The sequence below is a fragment of the Coptis chinensis genome, chromosome 7, assembly GCF_015680905.1.
Source record: "Coptis chinensis isolate HL-2020 chromosome 7, ASM1568090v1, whole genome shotgun sequence".
NCBI lineage: Eukaryota > Viridiplantae > Streptophyta > Magnoliopsida > Ranunculales > Ranunculaceae > Coptis > Coptis chinensis.
Window position 1 is genome coordinate 50,880,572 of NC_141462.1, and position 14,282 is coordinate 50,894,853.

The window sequence follows — 14,282 nt, forward strand, 5'->3', positions numbered from 1 at the left end:
TCAGATCGGATGACATAATGGCATTCCGAAAAAAAATCGGATCGAAACACACCCTTATCATAACCCCAAGAAGGTAATTTCCTACTGTTTGTACAGTACTAAGCATTTTGTTATAAGAACCGATGTCCTCTTGCATTTTGACGGAGTAGGGCACCAAACAGAATTATCCCACGACTGACTCTCTCTCTATATATATACAATTAATTAGACAAGAGAAACCGGAGGTGTAGCCTGAGTACTTTATGCCTTATGCCTTATGGTGTCTTTACATGCTTCAGTAGGTTGTGGCGAATCCCCTGCACCTCCAATTTTAGTTTCACATAAGAAGAGGACCTTCTGGTATCAGACTATCAGCCTGACAACGGCAAATTAAGTAAGACGTCACATTTTATAATAAAGTAGAAACGATATTTTTGTGGCAAACGTGAGCAATGTGACACTGTAGATTTAGCATAAAAAAAAATTTATAGAAAATAAGCAAGTTGGAAAAACACAAGTAAAGCAAAACACTTTTACAGATAGATCACAAAGTTAACAGCCCTAGGAACAATAAATAGGTTCTGTGATAGAGTAAGTATTTATACTCCTGGAATCCTGGACCAGTTGAAACTTGAAAGGAACAAGTGTTGCAGACTTGCAGTGTTTCTACACGAACGAATCCAGCATTCAACCTACGATGAGCTGCACTTCACAGCACCTTTATCCCCAGTCTATAATTTGAGGAAAAAAAACAGAACCAAAGTCTATCGACTCTACTGCCCTACATCTCGAAACAGCTTGAGTTGCCTAAAAGCATCCACGGACAGTAGTTCTTCACTTACTTTATTTTCTTAAATATATTAGTACAGGATTACAGTAGTCGAACCCAGTCTAATAAAATAGAAAAAAGTTCGTCACCTTTGGAAGGAAAGAAAGACAAAATCCATAACCGTCTGAAAGAGTGTGAAGGGAAGAGTACGTTATCCTTAGTCGTTCACTTCCTCCTTTGACATCAGATAGCCCTATCTCCATTTTTTAATATAAAATAAATTCGAAAACATAAAAAAGAAGAGCAAAGATGGATCATGCAGCTGATGTTTACAAAACTGATTTGATGACAATAACACGACATGTGTTGAATGAGCAATCCAAATACCCTGAGTCTCGTGGAGATTTTTCTATCTTGCTTAGTCACATTGTTCTTGGCTGCAAATTCGTCTGCACTGCTGTTAACAAAGTATATATGCCCACTTCTTCTCCTTCTTCTCCTTTTTATTATTACTTTGTCTTATTTAAAATTACACAAGCGTTTTTTGTTTATTCCAAATTGGCCCTTTGGTCACATTGTTATTAGTTTGGTTAAAATACTCTTCATTTGCGCTTCTTATTGCGTAAGTTAAACCAGTAAAAAACTGGGATCGGATTTCCGAGGAAAAGTCGACAATTAGAGAAACTCTATTGATATTTTTTGTTTGTTATACAGATATTTAGTATTTGGTATTTTAATGTGAAGGAAATCAGCGTTTAACTGTTTGCTTGGGCAGGCTGGACTTGCTAAACTCATTGGACTTGCTGGAGAGACGAACATCCAGGTACATTTCGTTCTAGTGTTTCTTCCCTTGTTAAGTTTACTGGTACTTGCAACATTTTGCAATTTTTATTTCCCTTGTTAAGTTGTTGTTAATGGTCATATCTAAATATATATATCTTGCAGGGTGAAGAACAAAAAAAGCTTGATGTGCTCTCAAATGAAGTTTTTGTCAAAGCTTTAGTAAGCAGTGGACGAACAGTAAGTCTTTTAATATTTCAAGTCTATATGTATCAGAAATTCATATTAATGCATGAATGTGATTGTGAAAACCATATACTATACTCATTGTGTTTGAATCTTTCTTGCAGTGTATTTTGGTTTCAGAAGAGGATGAAGAGGCTACTTTTGTTGAGCCTTCAAAGCGTGGAAGGTTTCTTCTGTTCTCCTTTGTTTGCACGTAGCTCATATCAAATTCTCAAATCCAGGAAAGTTTTGACTTCTTATTGAGAATAAAAACATTTCTAATAGTGCAGATACTGTGTAGTTTTTGATCCGTTGGATTGATCCTCCAACATTGACTGCGGTGTTTCGATTGGAACTGTACGACTCCTCATCTTGAAACAGATTTGGTTAGTTTTGTTATCAGAATACATATCTCCAACATGTCTAACTTTTTCTGTATCTTCTGTATAGATCTTTGGGATCTATCTGATTAAAGATGGTGGTGAACCAACTCTTGAGGATGTTTTGCAACCTGGGAGCAAAATGGTGGCAGCTGGCTATTGCATGTATGGGAGCTCTTGCACGGTACATAAATGTTCTTCTCATGTCAAGAGATCAATCTTTTATTTACTGTTTATTGAAGGTCCAGCTTATTGGATTTTCTGATCTATTCCTCCCATTCTTTGTTCAGTTATGATGGTAAACTATTATGGAGCTCAATTTTGTAGTTTGTGCTGAGCACGGGAAGTGGTGTCCATGGTTTTACACTCGATCCGTCCCTAGGGGAGTTCATAATGACTCATCCAGATATCAAGGTTAGTATTATTGTTGATCGTTGAATTATTCTTATAAAATTTTGATAGTTTTTGTTTCTAGTACCTTTGTTTTTTCTCAAGATATGTAAGAGTAGTATATACTGAATATCTTCTCTTGTACACAGATTCCGAAGAAGCGTAAAATCTATTCGGTGAATGAAGGGAACGCGAAGAATTGGGATGGACCAACAGCCAAGTATGTGCCTGTCACTTGATTGGACTAGTGATTATTTATTAGGGTCTATGGGTCCCTGTTTTCAGACATTCCCTACGTACAAGTGCGTGGAGAAGTGCAAATTCCCTACAGATGGTTCATCCCCAAAATCGCTAAGATATATTGGAAGGTAACAACATGCTTAAAGTTTTCAATTTGTGGGGCTCAACTCTCAAGTAATTTGTAAATATGTGCAACTAATACACGCCTGTGGACTGGAATGACTCAAACCTTTGTTCTTTAATTGAAATGCTGGGTTTGGGAATTTAGCTACTCAGTTATCAAGAATATAAAAGCAATAAAACATTAGTCAGTTTGCAATCTATTCTTGAAATGGTGGTATTTTATTGGGATATTGTCTTTCTGCTCTCGTTAGAACAACTTTGATTTTTGCTGTATTACCAACAGTACTACCATTACGGTACTTTGATATGAGAATTAGGGTCTGTTTTGCTTGTGTCCGTGTGTCCATGTCCGTACCCATGTCCGCAGGACACGGGTACGCGATACAGAGGAAATTAGGGCGTACCCATGCAACAGAGAAGCTGGGACTGATTCTGTTCCATGATAATATTTAGTTGACATAACACAGTAAAAGATTATTACTCTTCCCCTTTCTGTTGTGCGGATGGAGTATGTTATGAAGTTTTCTAGGATCGAACCTCTAAATTCTAATGTAACATTACCGCGATTGTCTACAGCATGGTTGCCGATGTCCACCGCACATTACTTTATGGAGGCATATTTTTGTACCCTGCAGATAAGAAAAGTCCAAATGTAAAACTACGGTATGGTATTTGGAACATCCTATTCTCCTTTTGATATGCACATCAAATTTTGGTATGTCTCATTGTAATAATTCGGTGGCATATGAGATATTTTTGGATCCTTTTTTTATGAAGTTGTATGTCTTGAAACAGAGTTCTCTATGAAGTTTTCCCAATGTCTTTCTTGATGGAACAAGCAGGAGGTCAGGCATTTACAGGAAAGGAACGGGTGAGGACTAGAGAACATTCTTGCTTTTCGAAGTGGATGATTTTTTCGCTTTTTGTATCAATAGTTGAGACTTATTCTACCATGTTCTTTATCGTATGTATGGTTGGCTTTGGTTCCGTTGGCATCATCTGTAGACCTGTTCATTACTATTTAGGTTCATATTAATTTTCTTTTAAAGATATGCTTTTATACTGTAGGAAAAACATTCACGTTAGGGTTCCTGTAAGTTAGGATACTGGAGAGTGAGAGAGAGAGAGAGTTGTCAATGATTCTGCTTCTAATTGATGTTGTTAATTATGGAGGATAACTTTTTTGGTCTTGGCAGGCACTTGATTTGGTTCCAACGAAGATCCATGAGCGGTCTCCAATATTCCTTGGCAGCTATGATGATGTTGAAGAAATCAAAGCGCTTTATGCTGCTGAAGAAAAGAAAGCATAAACATGCAAATCCTAAATATAGTCTTTAACTTTCCCCTTATATTCTACTTTCTTATAACGCCTCTTTGTAATTTGAGGATACAATTATGCTGCTGAAGAAAAGAAGAAAAATCAGTTATTAGCTTCATATTCTCGATTGGTATCATTCACTAGGAATTCTTCTTTGTGCATACAAGCATGCATTTGATGGTCGTTTTTTTTTGTCATTTGTCTCAGCAACGTGTTACAGTACTAACAACACAATGTATTACCCGTCAATCACATAGAAGGATCCCCCTTCTTTCAGCTTATTCACCCGAACCATCAGTGTCAAACATTAACTGACCAAAAGAACAAAGGGAAGGGTAAAGGTGCTCGCCCATTTACCGGTTGGACATCTTTAGTCCTTCTAATCATGTCAGAATCCTGCAGATCATGACTTTTCATTGTTTCTTTTTTACCTTTTCCTATGAAATGGAATGTAGTTCATCCTTGTTATAGTTTCTGTTCTCTTTTCTTACCGTGTCTTTTGTTGGGTGACAGATGACATAAAACTAGAAACAACATGGAACAAAATTAAATGGAATGTAGCTTATTAAAACAACTTCAACGATTGAAGTTATTAAAAGAACGAGTTAGATCTTTTAATCAAGTAGAAACGATATTTTTGTGGCAGACGTGAGCAATGTGACAGTTCACAAATTCTAACCTCAACTTTACTTTTAAAATCACAATTTGTGAAGTGTTGACTCATAGAATAATAGGATCACGTTGCAAGAAAATTGTTTGTCCCTTACTGGAGGATTTTTATCTTTTCCCGCCAACCGACCATCAAATTAACTAAAAATAGTTAAATTAAACAAGGTTCCAAACAGCAGCACAATTCGGAAGAGTGCTCATGGCCTGTTGCTGGATAGCGCAGCCAGCAAGCTTGTGTGCCTCCCCGTTGAAACTCCTACGAAGTTAATGAAAATCAAAAGAATGGAACAATCTACAAATGTTTTTAGCAGAAAAGAAGTAGAGGTTCCAAACACCAAGATAGAGAAGCAAGCCTCAAGCAAAAAAGTGAAAAAACTGAATCCAGTAAGGCTCCTGGCATGCATTGCAGCAACTTCAGCAGCCTGTACCTCTGCGTCTTCTGCACTTCTGGCTCTGAACCTCCTAAATCCAGCAGCTACAATCTGACCCTCCATATCTGAAGCTATGGCACCAGCTGCTCCCCTACCTTCATATAAGGAAGATCGTGAAGAATATCGTTCAAGTTAGAATTAGGCCTCGGATGCATGTCCTCAATCTTGTATGCATTAATACGATTCTCCCACAAGGCTGCTGTGCTTCTTATGATTCCCTTTCTGGTCTTTGAGCTCTCCTCGAGTTTGACTTGGTTTCTAGCATCCCAAATAGCTTGAATAATTGGGTGTTGGCAGAGAATTAGCGTTTTTAGTTGATATCAAGGAGTCTCTGGCAGCAGGAAATATAACGCTATCTATTCTAGTCTTCTAGACAGTGTCAACTTGGATAATATATCCTTAAACCCGACATCTGATTTCCTTAGCAGAGAAACTAGCATGCAATGCATGTTGATATCAATGTTTCTTTGGCATTGTGGTCTCATCGGATAGAGTTCTAACTTCTCACTAGAAATTGATCTATTTTTATCAATACACGATCTAGAAAACCAGCATCGGTTTAGACTGCTGGTGACCGTCCTATCTGCTATGCATACTCCATGGCTTTCTCTATAGCCAGTGCTTCAACTCCAGTTGGAGAGTTTGGAGCCACTCTACTGACATAACCACCTACCGGCCACTACAACTTCATTTGGAGAAGGAAGCTGAAAATGCAGATTCGTGTACCTGTTTGGACAAAGAACAAGTAGTCTAACACCAATTCTGCCCTAGAATCGTACAGTAAATTACAGTTGCTAGGAAATCTGCCGATCAACCAATTTTCATATCAGAGTATTTACCAAGGGAGATGGACGTAATGAGAAGGAAGCTAAAAGACTGAAATGAGAGACAGCTAAATTTTGTTCCCCTTACCCCAGAAGTCCCGAACTCTAAAAATTGCCCGACTGCTGAAGCACGTGGCAAGTAATTAGGACAATTTCAGTACATGGTAACTAAAGTGAGTCGTCAGGTTACATCTTGGTTTGCCAACTTCGCAAAAAACATATCTTTCTGTTATTGAAGATCCATAACGGTACAGACTGTCAAAGCTCCTAGTTGGAGCGATGATACACTCATACAAGCATGGTTCAGAATATCCTACAAACATGGATGTATTGCCAGCATATTCCTTCACCCAATCTCGCCCTTGTTCCGGATGGACTCCAGAGTTATACAATATGTAAAGACGTCCCTGATGCCTGAAAATACTATACTCAAATTTTACCACTTCCCTGAACGATATGCCTGACGCCCAGGAATATGATTTAGTGATTGGGCAACCTGTAAGACTAAACAATGTGGACTGTCGTTCCCTAAATAAAAGTACATGGATACAGAATTCACTACAACAAATAGGGACCAAAAAACTTAAAACCCGCTGGTGCTGTAAACCAATTCAGTGGGTGGGTGAAAGTGTGAAACACAGAATTGGTTGGGCCCGTCATAGTTCCTCAGCTGCGATCATAACCTGACTAGTGGCAAGTAGGGCCATTGGTTATCAATTCTACTTGACATACAGGATTACAACTGCAAAAAACAACACCGTTAAGCTCTATTAACTTCCTCTGCCATTTCTGTATCCTCCCCCATGATAATCTCTATGTCCCTAATGTCTCGCTTCAATACATTTCCCAACCTTGCAATTGCCTCTGTTTGCAATTGTAAAACCTGTGTCACATAAAAAAAAGACTGTCCATCATATAAAAGTGTCTACCTATTATAATATCGTAGTATCATGTTCTCCTTGGCCTTGTACATACCTCCTGCATGTCTACAAGGCTTTGTTCATGTATTTTGGTTGATCCAGGAAGATATATGGAGTTGCCACCACCAATCCCATTTGCCTGAACACGAGATACAGATAGCAGACTTTGAACCCTCCTGGAAAGTTCTGCTCCAGATCCTTTCAGCTGGAAGTGTTCAAATTTGTCAACATAGTTTGCTGCTTACTAGTGTTCATGGAAAGCAAAACAGAAAAACGAACCTGCATTGTTAATGAAGCCAACTTCTCTGCTAACTCGGCTTCACCCTTCATTAAAGGAACTCGACAACCTTTCCCCTCCAAGGCCTCAACTATTCTCATTAACTTTTTTTTGAACATGCAAACAGAATCACAATTCAGACTATTTAATCAAGAAAACAAAAATAGAAAAATGTTCCGGGAGTGGGGGGGGAAGGCCTCAACTATTCTCATTACCTTTTTTTTGAACATGCAAACAGAATCACAATTCAGACTATTTAATCAAGAAAACAAAAATAGAAAAATGTTCCGGGAGTGGGGGGGGGGGGGACTATTTAATCAATAATTTTGCTGTCACTCTGTCAGATAGTGAATAAGCCAGGGATCAAGCATTATGCTTACTTGAACCCTAACGTATCAGATCTAGAGTAGGTTGTAATCAGAATATAGAATCTTTTATTGGATGACTGTATTATTAGTTTTATCATCCAGTTAATTTCACAAAGAAAATTCCTACCCTTAGAAGCCTTCTTTGAAGACTTTGTTCGTTCTGTCGCATTCTCTGGATCCATGGAAGAGTATCTGCTTGAAAATGTCTTTGCAGCTATAATACAAATATACAAATTAGTTCATCAGATAAACATTCCTCGTTAGCTGTGTTTGAGATGATAAAATTGAGTTACACACCATTTTCACATTGCTTTGCGTCATCCGAAGTCTCTCTGCGTCAGAGAGCATGACCTCGTCTTGAAGCTGCATCAAGACAATGTTCCAGGCCAATGAAGTCAACAAAAACTATAAAATTACTCCGATATGTTATCAAATGTGGTGGTATAGATTCTTCACCAAAATTAGTCAAGGATAAAGGGAACGACCAAGCAAACTGACATCAACAATGAGTAAAAAGATAAATGATTAATCTTTTAACTTTTTAAGAATAGCATGTAAAAACATTTCATGCAAAAATAATAGCAGCCAAAAATCTCCAATTTGTTGTAGAATCTCGAGGTACATGTCGAAATTGGGCAAAATTGGCAGGACACACAAAAATGGTTAAGACCAAAATATTGCCGATCGTTTTCATTATTCGGTTCTTTCTTAACTCTTAACACTAATAAGTTAGAAACCAACCTTAAATAAAGATAGTTATAGAACTTTACAACAAATAAAAATCAAGTTTGAAACTTAGTTACAGGATTGTATAAAAGGTGTCGCACCAGCTCTGGAACCTCAATTTCCGCTCCCCACTAGGCTCCTTCTGGAATGTTGCTCCTAATTAGTTTAAACCTTGCTCTAACAAAATTTGTTCTGTTTCTGTATGACATAGCTCATTTTTGTGTATTCGATTATAAAAAATTAACCTTTTCATTTATGTACTAAGTTAATGAATTAAAACTTATGTATGTGCATAGTTGTCAACTCCTGAATCGTATCGGGAATCGATTTCCATTTTTATGGAATCGTAGATCGTATCGACTCGTGAATCGTAAGATTCAAATTACGTTTTAGTTTTATTAATATATATTATATTTTGTATATAAGTAGAACTGAAACAACTTAATACGTCAATATTTAGAGTTTGGACGATTTAAAAACTCTTACAAATAAATTGGGCCTAAATTTAATACACAGGCCTGCTTTTAATGGAATAATGGGCCATTTTAAAATAAGACATGGGTTAGGGCATTCATAAAGCGAGTATTAAAAGCAACTGGGCTTTAAAGTCTGGTCCATATTACTGCCCAATTGATGTCTCACTAAAAGTCTAAAACCCTATCTGTTGGAAAGAGAGCGAGAGAATCAAGCCGCCCAGAAAAGCAAAAATGAAGATAGAGGGAAAGAGAAGAGAAGCCAGAAATTCCAGCAAAAAAAATAATAAGAGAAGCAAGAACAGAGTTGAAGAGATCGATTGAAGAATAGAGACATAAATCAGAGATCGATCCTCCACTACTTCTTCTTCTTCTCTCTTTCTTCGATCATATATATTTGGGCAGATTTTACTGCACACTTTGAATCGTGGACTCGCGATTCTATTACGATTCCATACAATCCAACGAGTCAAATCACGATTTTTTAGCGATTTTTCGTATATCCGAGTCAGTCATGCGATTTGCCTATATGTCCCTTTGACTCGACTCGAGTCGTACGATTCTAATCGCAAATCGTACGATTTTAACAACTATGTGTATGTGACATTTTATAGCACTATAAATTTGGACCATTCTGTTCTTATTAATAAGAAAGCTAATCATTTGTTCACTAGTTTTACACTTTTACTACAAAAGGTGTAAATATACAAATAGAAATCTTCCATATGAAAAGGATTTAGAACTCATCAACAATGAACTTCATCCCACATCTGTCATGCTCCCAACAATAGAATATACTCTAAGGTAACCATTTTTTATTTCTATTTTTTTACACATTAGACACTTCTTAAGTGCTCCCTGTCCTATGCCTTTTTTCAAAAGACCTGCTTCCCCGCATCCACATCCACATTTGCTCTGTGCAACTAAGGTTTGAAATAATAGTCAAGGCTAACCACAAAATTATAATCGTGTACATAATCCATAACTAAACATACTAAAAAATTAACACATTTGTGAGTTTAAAGTTAAGACTGGCAGACGAAAAAAAACCAGTGATTCACTCAGGTCCTTTTTGGCCCTGTCATAATCTTCAGAAAGCACTTTGAAATTCAAATACAGTCTTCCGATAGTAGAATGCTAAACAAGCTGAATCTGAATAAATAAATAAACATGAAGCACAAATTGAAAACCAAATGCATAATGGCACTAAAATGAAAAATAATAAGGTCAATAAACAATTTAATTCATTTACACGTGAAAAACGTGATGCTCTTAAAATTTGACAGTTTCCTATTCTTATGATATTCACATTTTTCCATGCCCCATTACATGACTATGAACACACCAAAAGTCATATGATCCTCAAACAAGGATCACAAAAACATCCTCTCCATAAGATTCAATCACAAAAGTTTGTACATGGAAAAAAAAGATTTTGTATATGAAATAGGAATAACTGGCTATATATCACAAAGTCTGTTTAATTTTTTACAGTTTACGTGATATCCCGGTTTAGAGTGAAGCCCATATCAAAGGGATATGGGAGAAACATGTCCATTGTCCACACTCCCCACCAATCCAGAAACAAGAGGATTACAAGAATATTAGAGTTTCATAATCTATTACAAATGTTTTATTTCGTCCTTTCCTTTTTCCTTGTCATATGTAACATTTTAAAATCCTGACTTTCTAAATTCATGTTTAATGATGCATTCAACACATTGTTTTAATCTCAAAGTTTGGAACTATACTCAAGAGCAAAGCACAACAATGATATGGGAAGGAAGGGAGTTGGAAGCAGAACAGACGCAAAAGACTCCAGGTCAACTATGCGCCCCATATCCCCTCCCTCCCAAAAAACAAGTAATACAAAACCAAAAAATTAAATAAATCAACTGATAAAAAGTATCTTCTAACTATTAAGCTTAAGACTTAAGACCTTCTGAAAATGCTAAGTAATGCTCTTAAAATATCTCTATAAAAGTAAAAAGTACTTATAAGAACAAAGACGTGTATCAGAAAAATAACCGAGTCAGTGGAAAATCAAAGGCCTATCCTAACCTACTCTAAAACCTTTCAGCACATAAAGGCATCAGCCACCAACCTTGCCATTTTATTGTACCCATAACATCTACCACCATGACCCTCTGTCTTTAACCTCTAGTAACCCATCAAGTGATCAAGAAACTCCAAATAAAATGGCAGTATCAAATAGGAAGTACCACTCTTATGCTTGGTATCAATGATCTTTTTGCAAGAAGAATCCCACTCGAAAACTTTCTACCAAAAACAAATGCTGATTTGCACTCCAGACATCATTTAAAGAACCTTCCCAAGCTTGGGTAAGGACCTCAATATGATCATTTGATTTTCTGGGCAGTATGAGCCCAAAAGTAAAAGGAGCTAAAATTGCCCTTCATCACTAGTGAAAGCCTAACACCTTTCGACAATGCATACTGTAAATCATCCTCGTAAAACCAATAATGATACCTAAGAAGACCCCCCTAAAGGCATCAACAACTTAGTATTGGATTCTTAAGATTTAACCAGAAAATACTCCGTTTACAAATTTTAGGTTGAAGAACTTCTGTAAAGAATTATCGAAAAAAAAAAGAAATTTCACGTGGTCATCTATTGTATGCTACTAACTCTACATAGCAATGCCGGAAATGTTAAACCTGATAAAGTGCTTAAAGAAAAGATTGTTAGCCATCTGACTCACTCAATATAGTGCAGAACCATATAAAGTGACTACCAGTCTCATGATTTTGATGTAAATATCAAACTAAGACCTCTACCGTAAGTGTTGAAATGAAGCAGCGCATAAAGAAATGTGAACTTGAGGCTGGGTACCTTGCCAATGTACCTTCCCTATAAAGCTTTTTCACCTGCTCCACTCTTAAAGGGAATTATAGCTTAACCATATAAGAACTACCACTAATTCTAATCACAATCCACTTGTTTTTCAATTTCATAAGGTTAACCTAAGTAAGTTGGACAGTTCATATTCTTAAAAAAAAATGGTGTCGGACACAGACACACACACGGACAGGTATGCATACGTTTCAAATTCGGGATTTTTCTATACCCTAGAAGACTAAGAAAATAATCTATTAACATAGATACAACTCCATATGCCACTTTCATAATTATTTATTTGTTAGGAGACACTTTGTAAGGCGTTGAGCCGAAGTATTGGCTATCTAACTAAAGACTAGTATTAGATATATTTTTAATAAGTTGTGTCCCCGTGTCCTACTTTCTATAGGTCGTCGTGTCAGACACCAACCCACATATCCGTGTCAATGTGACTTAGAGGTTAACCAATTGATTACTGTTATTTTATATCAGGATTCCAAGGTCCAAATTAGCACTCACAAATAGGCCCTTCATAAATTCAGGTCAAGTTACTGTGTTTTCGGGTCAGCAACAAATGTAAATTTAGTTGACAGTTGAAAAATAAAATAGAATCTGGGAAAACTAAAAGTTAATAATAATTAACATTACCTTAAGGCGCTGCGAGAGATCCTTGAAACCTTGAACAAGTTGAGGCCACAAGCGTTCACGATCCGCACTTTCCATTCCCTCCAACTTTGCCATAGCCTCTGCCCACATAATCTGGCAATGCAAACTATTTCCAAAATCAAACAAAACATAATCTAAATACAACTCAAATTCAAACAAGACAAAAACTGTCACTGACGTCCGATATACCGGCAGGCTTAGTTCTTGCAGCTGGATCAGTCACACTAAACAACAAATGCTGTAGAAAACAAAAGCAAAACACAAATCACAAGCATAAACCCTAAACCCTAAAAACAAATGGCGGGAAAAATAAACCAAACCTTAAAAGCATATTTAGGGTTTCCAGGCTCATCTTTATAAGCATCAACAATAGCCTAAAGACATAAAAGAAACATAGAGTAAATATATAATAAACATATAAAACTGGTAGGGTGGGTTTTAAACATATAAAAAGACCTGAATATCGCGATCGGGAAGAGAGAAAGGAAGAGGAGAAATGGGAGCCATTTGAGTAGTAATCTGAGGTGGAGGGGGAAGAGAAAAAGGTTGAAATTGAGGTGGTGTAATATTAAACAATGATGATGTTTGGGGGGTTTGAAAACCAAAGCCAGTTGAGTTTTGAGTCTGTTGAGAAAATGGAGATTGTTGTTGGGAGGAAAATGGTGTGGAGAAACCACCAAAGGCTGGTGTTGATGGAGTTCCAAATGCTGGGGAGGATGTTTGAGACCCAAACATTTTTTTTTTTTTTTTTTTTTTAAAGCAGTGGTCGCCATATAATGTTTTTTTTTTTTTTTATGGGCCGAACGGGTTTCAAACTGATACAGTTAGGCCCATGGGCCAATGAGGCTTTTGAGGGGCTCATTGGAAAGAACTTTTATTTTTTTCCAACGCACTTTCTTTCATATTTCATAGACTCCTTTTGAAAATAAATTTTCCTATTGTTTGCTCTAAGGGCATCACCAATGGGACCTTGATATGGCCTTTTATCTTCAAATTTAAGAGAACAATACATAAATGGGCTTCCAATGCAGCCTCTATATTGGCCCCTATAATTACCATCCTTTAAAACTATCTCTATTTTTCACATTTATTGTTTAAGCGAGATAACACCAAAATGGGTCATAATAATTTCAGTTGAGTGGTACCAGCAAAGTTGGTCAAAATTGCTCTGTTTTTTAAACTTTTTGTACCAAATTTAAAAAGAAAAATAAATCACAATGAAATGTTACAAATGGGACTCGAACCCAGAACCTACGGGTCTTGGGTTATCTACACTTCCACCATGCCAATTTCACAAGAATTGAAAGTTAATACAAGATTTAAAATTAATTTTAAAGGTTAGCATTGTAGGACACAAAATATAAGGGTCCTCTATGTCCCTTCTCTCCTCTATACATATCTTCAAAACGCTGATGTGGCCCTCTATTATGAGGGCCTGCATTGGTGATGCCCTAATATGCTAAATCTACCGTGCACGAGATCTTTTGAAACTAATGGTGCACGCGTTTTCTAGCCACACATTTGCGACGGTAGAATCGGAACAAACCGGGTGAACAAGTCAATGCAACAAGTCACATAAACTACCATGGTTCCGGGTCAACAAGTTAATCCAACCAAAAGGTAACAAAAAGTACATAACCTAACATTCGAGTATGATATATATAGAGTCATATCTATCAGTGATTCGAGCGCTAATATGACATATATAATGTCATATATGAGATAACATTATCAGTCATATAAAAAGTGAGATAACATTCGAGTAAGACATATATAGTGTCATATCTATCTGTGATTGTTGGTACCGAACGTATAAAACTCTAATTGACATATGTTATAAAAAGTGACATAACATTCGAGTATGG

At 36.8% G+C, this 14,282-nt stretch overlaps 1 protein-coding gene and 1 pseudogene across 3 annotated transcripts; one reads left to right on the forward strand and one right to left on the reverse strand.

Annotated features, from left to right (window-relative positions):
* Positions 1-940: 940 nt before the first annotated feature.
* Positions 941-4,326, forward strand: LOC147487832 (fructose-1,6-bisphosphatase, cytosolic-like; annotated as a pseudogene). Its single transcript, XR_015201320.1, has 12 exons — positions 941-1,216; positions 1,524-1,571; positions 1,694-1,768; positions 1,879-1,940; positions 2,044-2,110; positions 2,204-2,317; positions 2,461-2,547; positions 2,673-2,753; positions 2,836-2,891; positions 3,463-3,549; positions 3,682-3,757; positions 4,083-4,326. The product of XR_015201320.1 is annotated as a fructose-1,6-bisphosphatase, cytosolic-like (transcript).
* Positions 4,327-6,334: 2,008 nt separating this feature from the next.
* Positions 6,335-13,183, reverse strand: LOC147487833 (nuclear pore complex protein). 2 transcript variants are annotated; one of them, XM_086571355.1, is made up of 9 exons: positions 12,874-13,183; positions 12,738-12,791; positions 12,596-12,655; positions 12,400-12,510; positions 7,991-8,056; positions 7,821-7,907; positions 7,328-7,429; positions 7,104-7,253; positions 6,335-7,011 (listed from the first exon to the last, which is right to left on the reverse strand). In XM_086571355.1, exons 1-9 carry the CDS (start codon positions 13,150-13,152, stop codon positions 6,889-6,891), a joined length of 1,032 nt encoding a protein of 343 aa, XP_086427481.1. In that variant the 5' UTR covers positions 13,153-13,183; the 3' UTR covers positions 6,335-6,888. The 2 variants fall into 2 exon arrangements, with proteins under 2 accessions (XP_086427481.1, XP_086427482.1); XM_086571356.1 differs by lacking the exon at positions 12,596-12,655 and having other exon boundaries at positions 12,874-13,167.
* Between the last annotated feature and the right edge of the window lie 1,099 nt (positions 13,184-14,282).

Bases quoted from the DNA above. Each gene is read 5' to 3' on its own strand.
- LOC147487833 (XM_086571355.1), bottom strand. From the start codon at position 13,152: ATGTTTGGGTCTCAAACATCCTCCCCAGCATTTGGAACTCCATCAACA. The intron at 12,792-12,873 runs GTCTTTTTATAT...TTATGTCTTTAG, and splicing joins TTCCCGATCGCGATATTCAG to GCTATTGTTGATGCTTATAA. The intron at 7,254-7,327 runs GTTCGTTTTTCT...GAACACTTCCAG, and splicing joins TGGCTTCATTAACAATGCAG to CTGAAAGGATCTGGAGCAGA.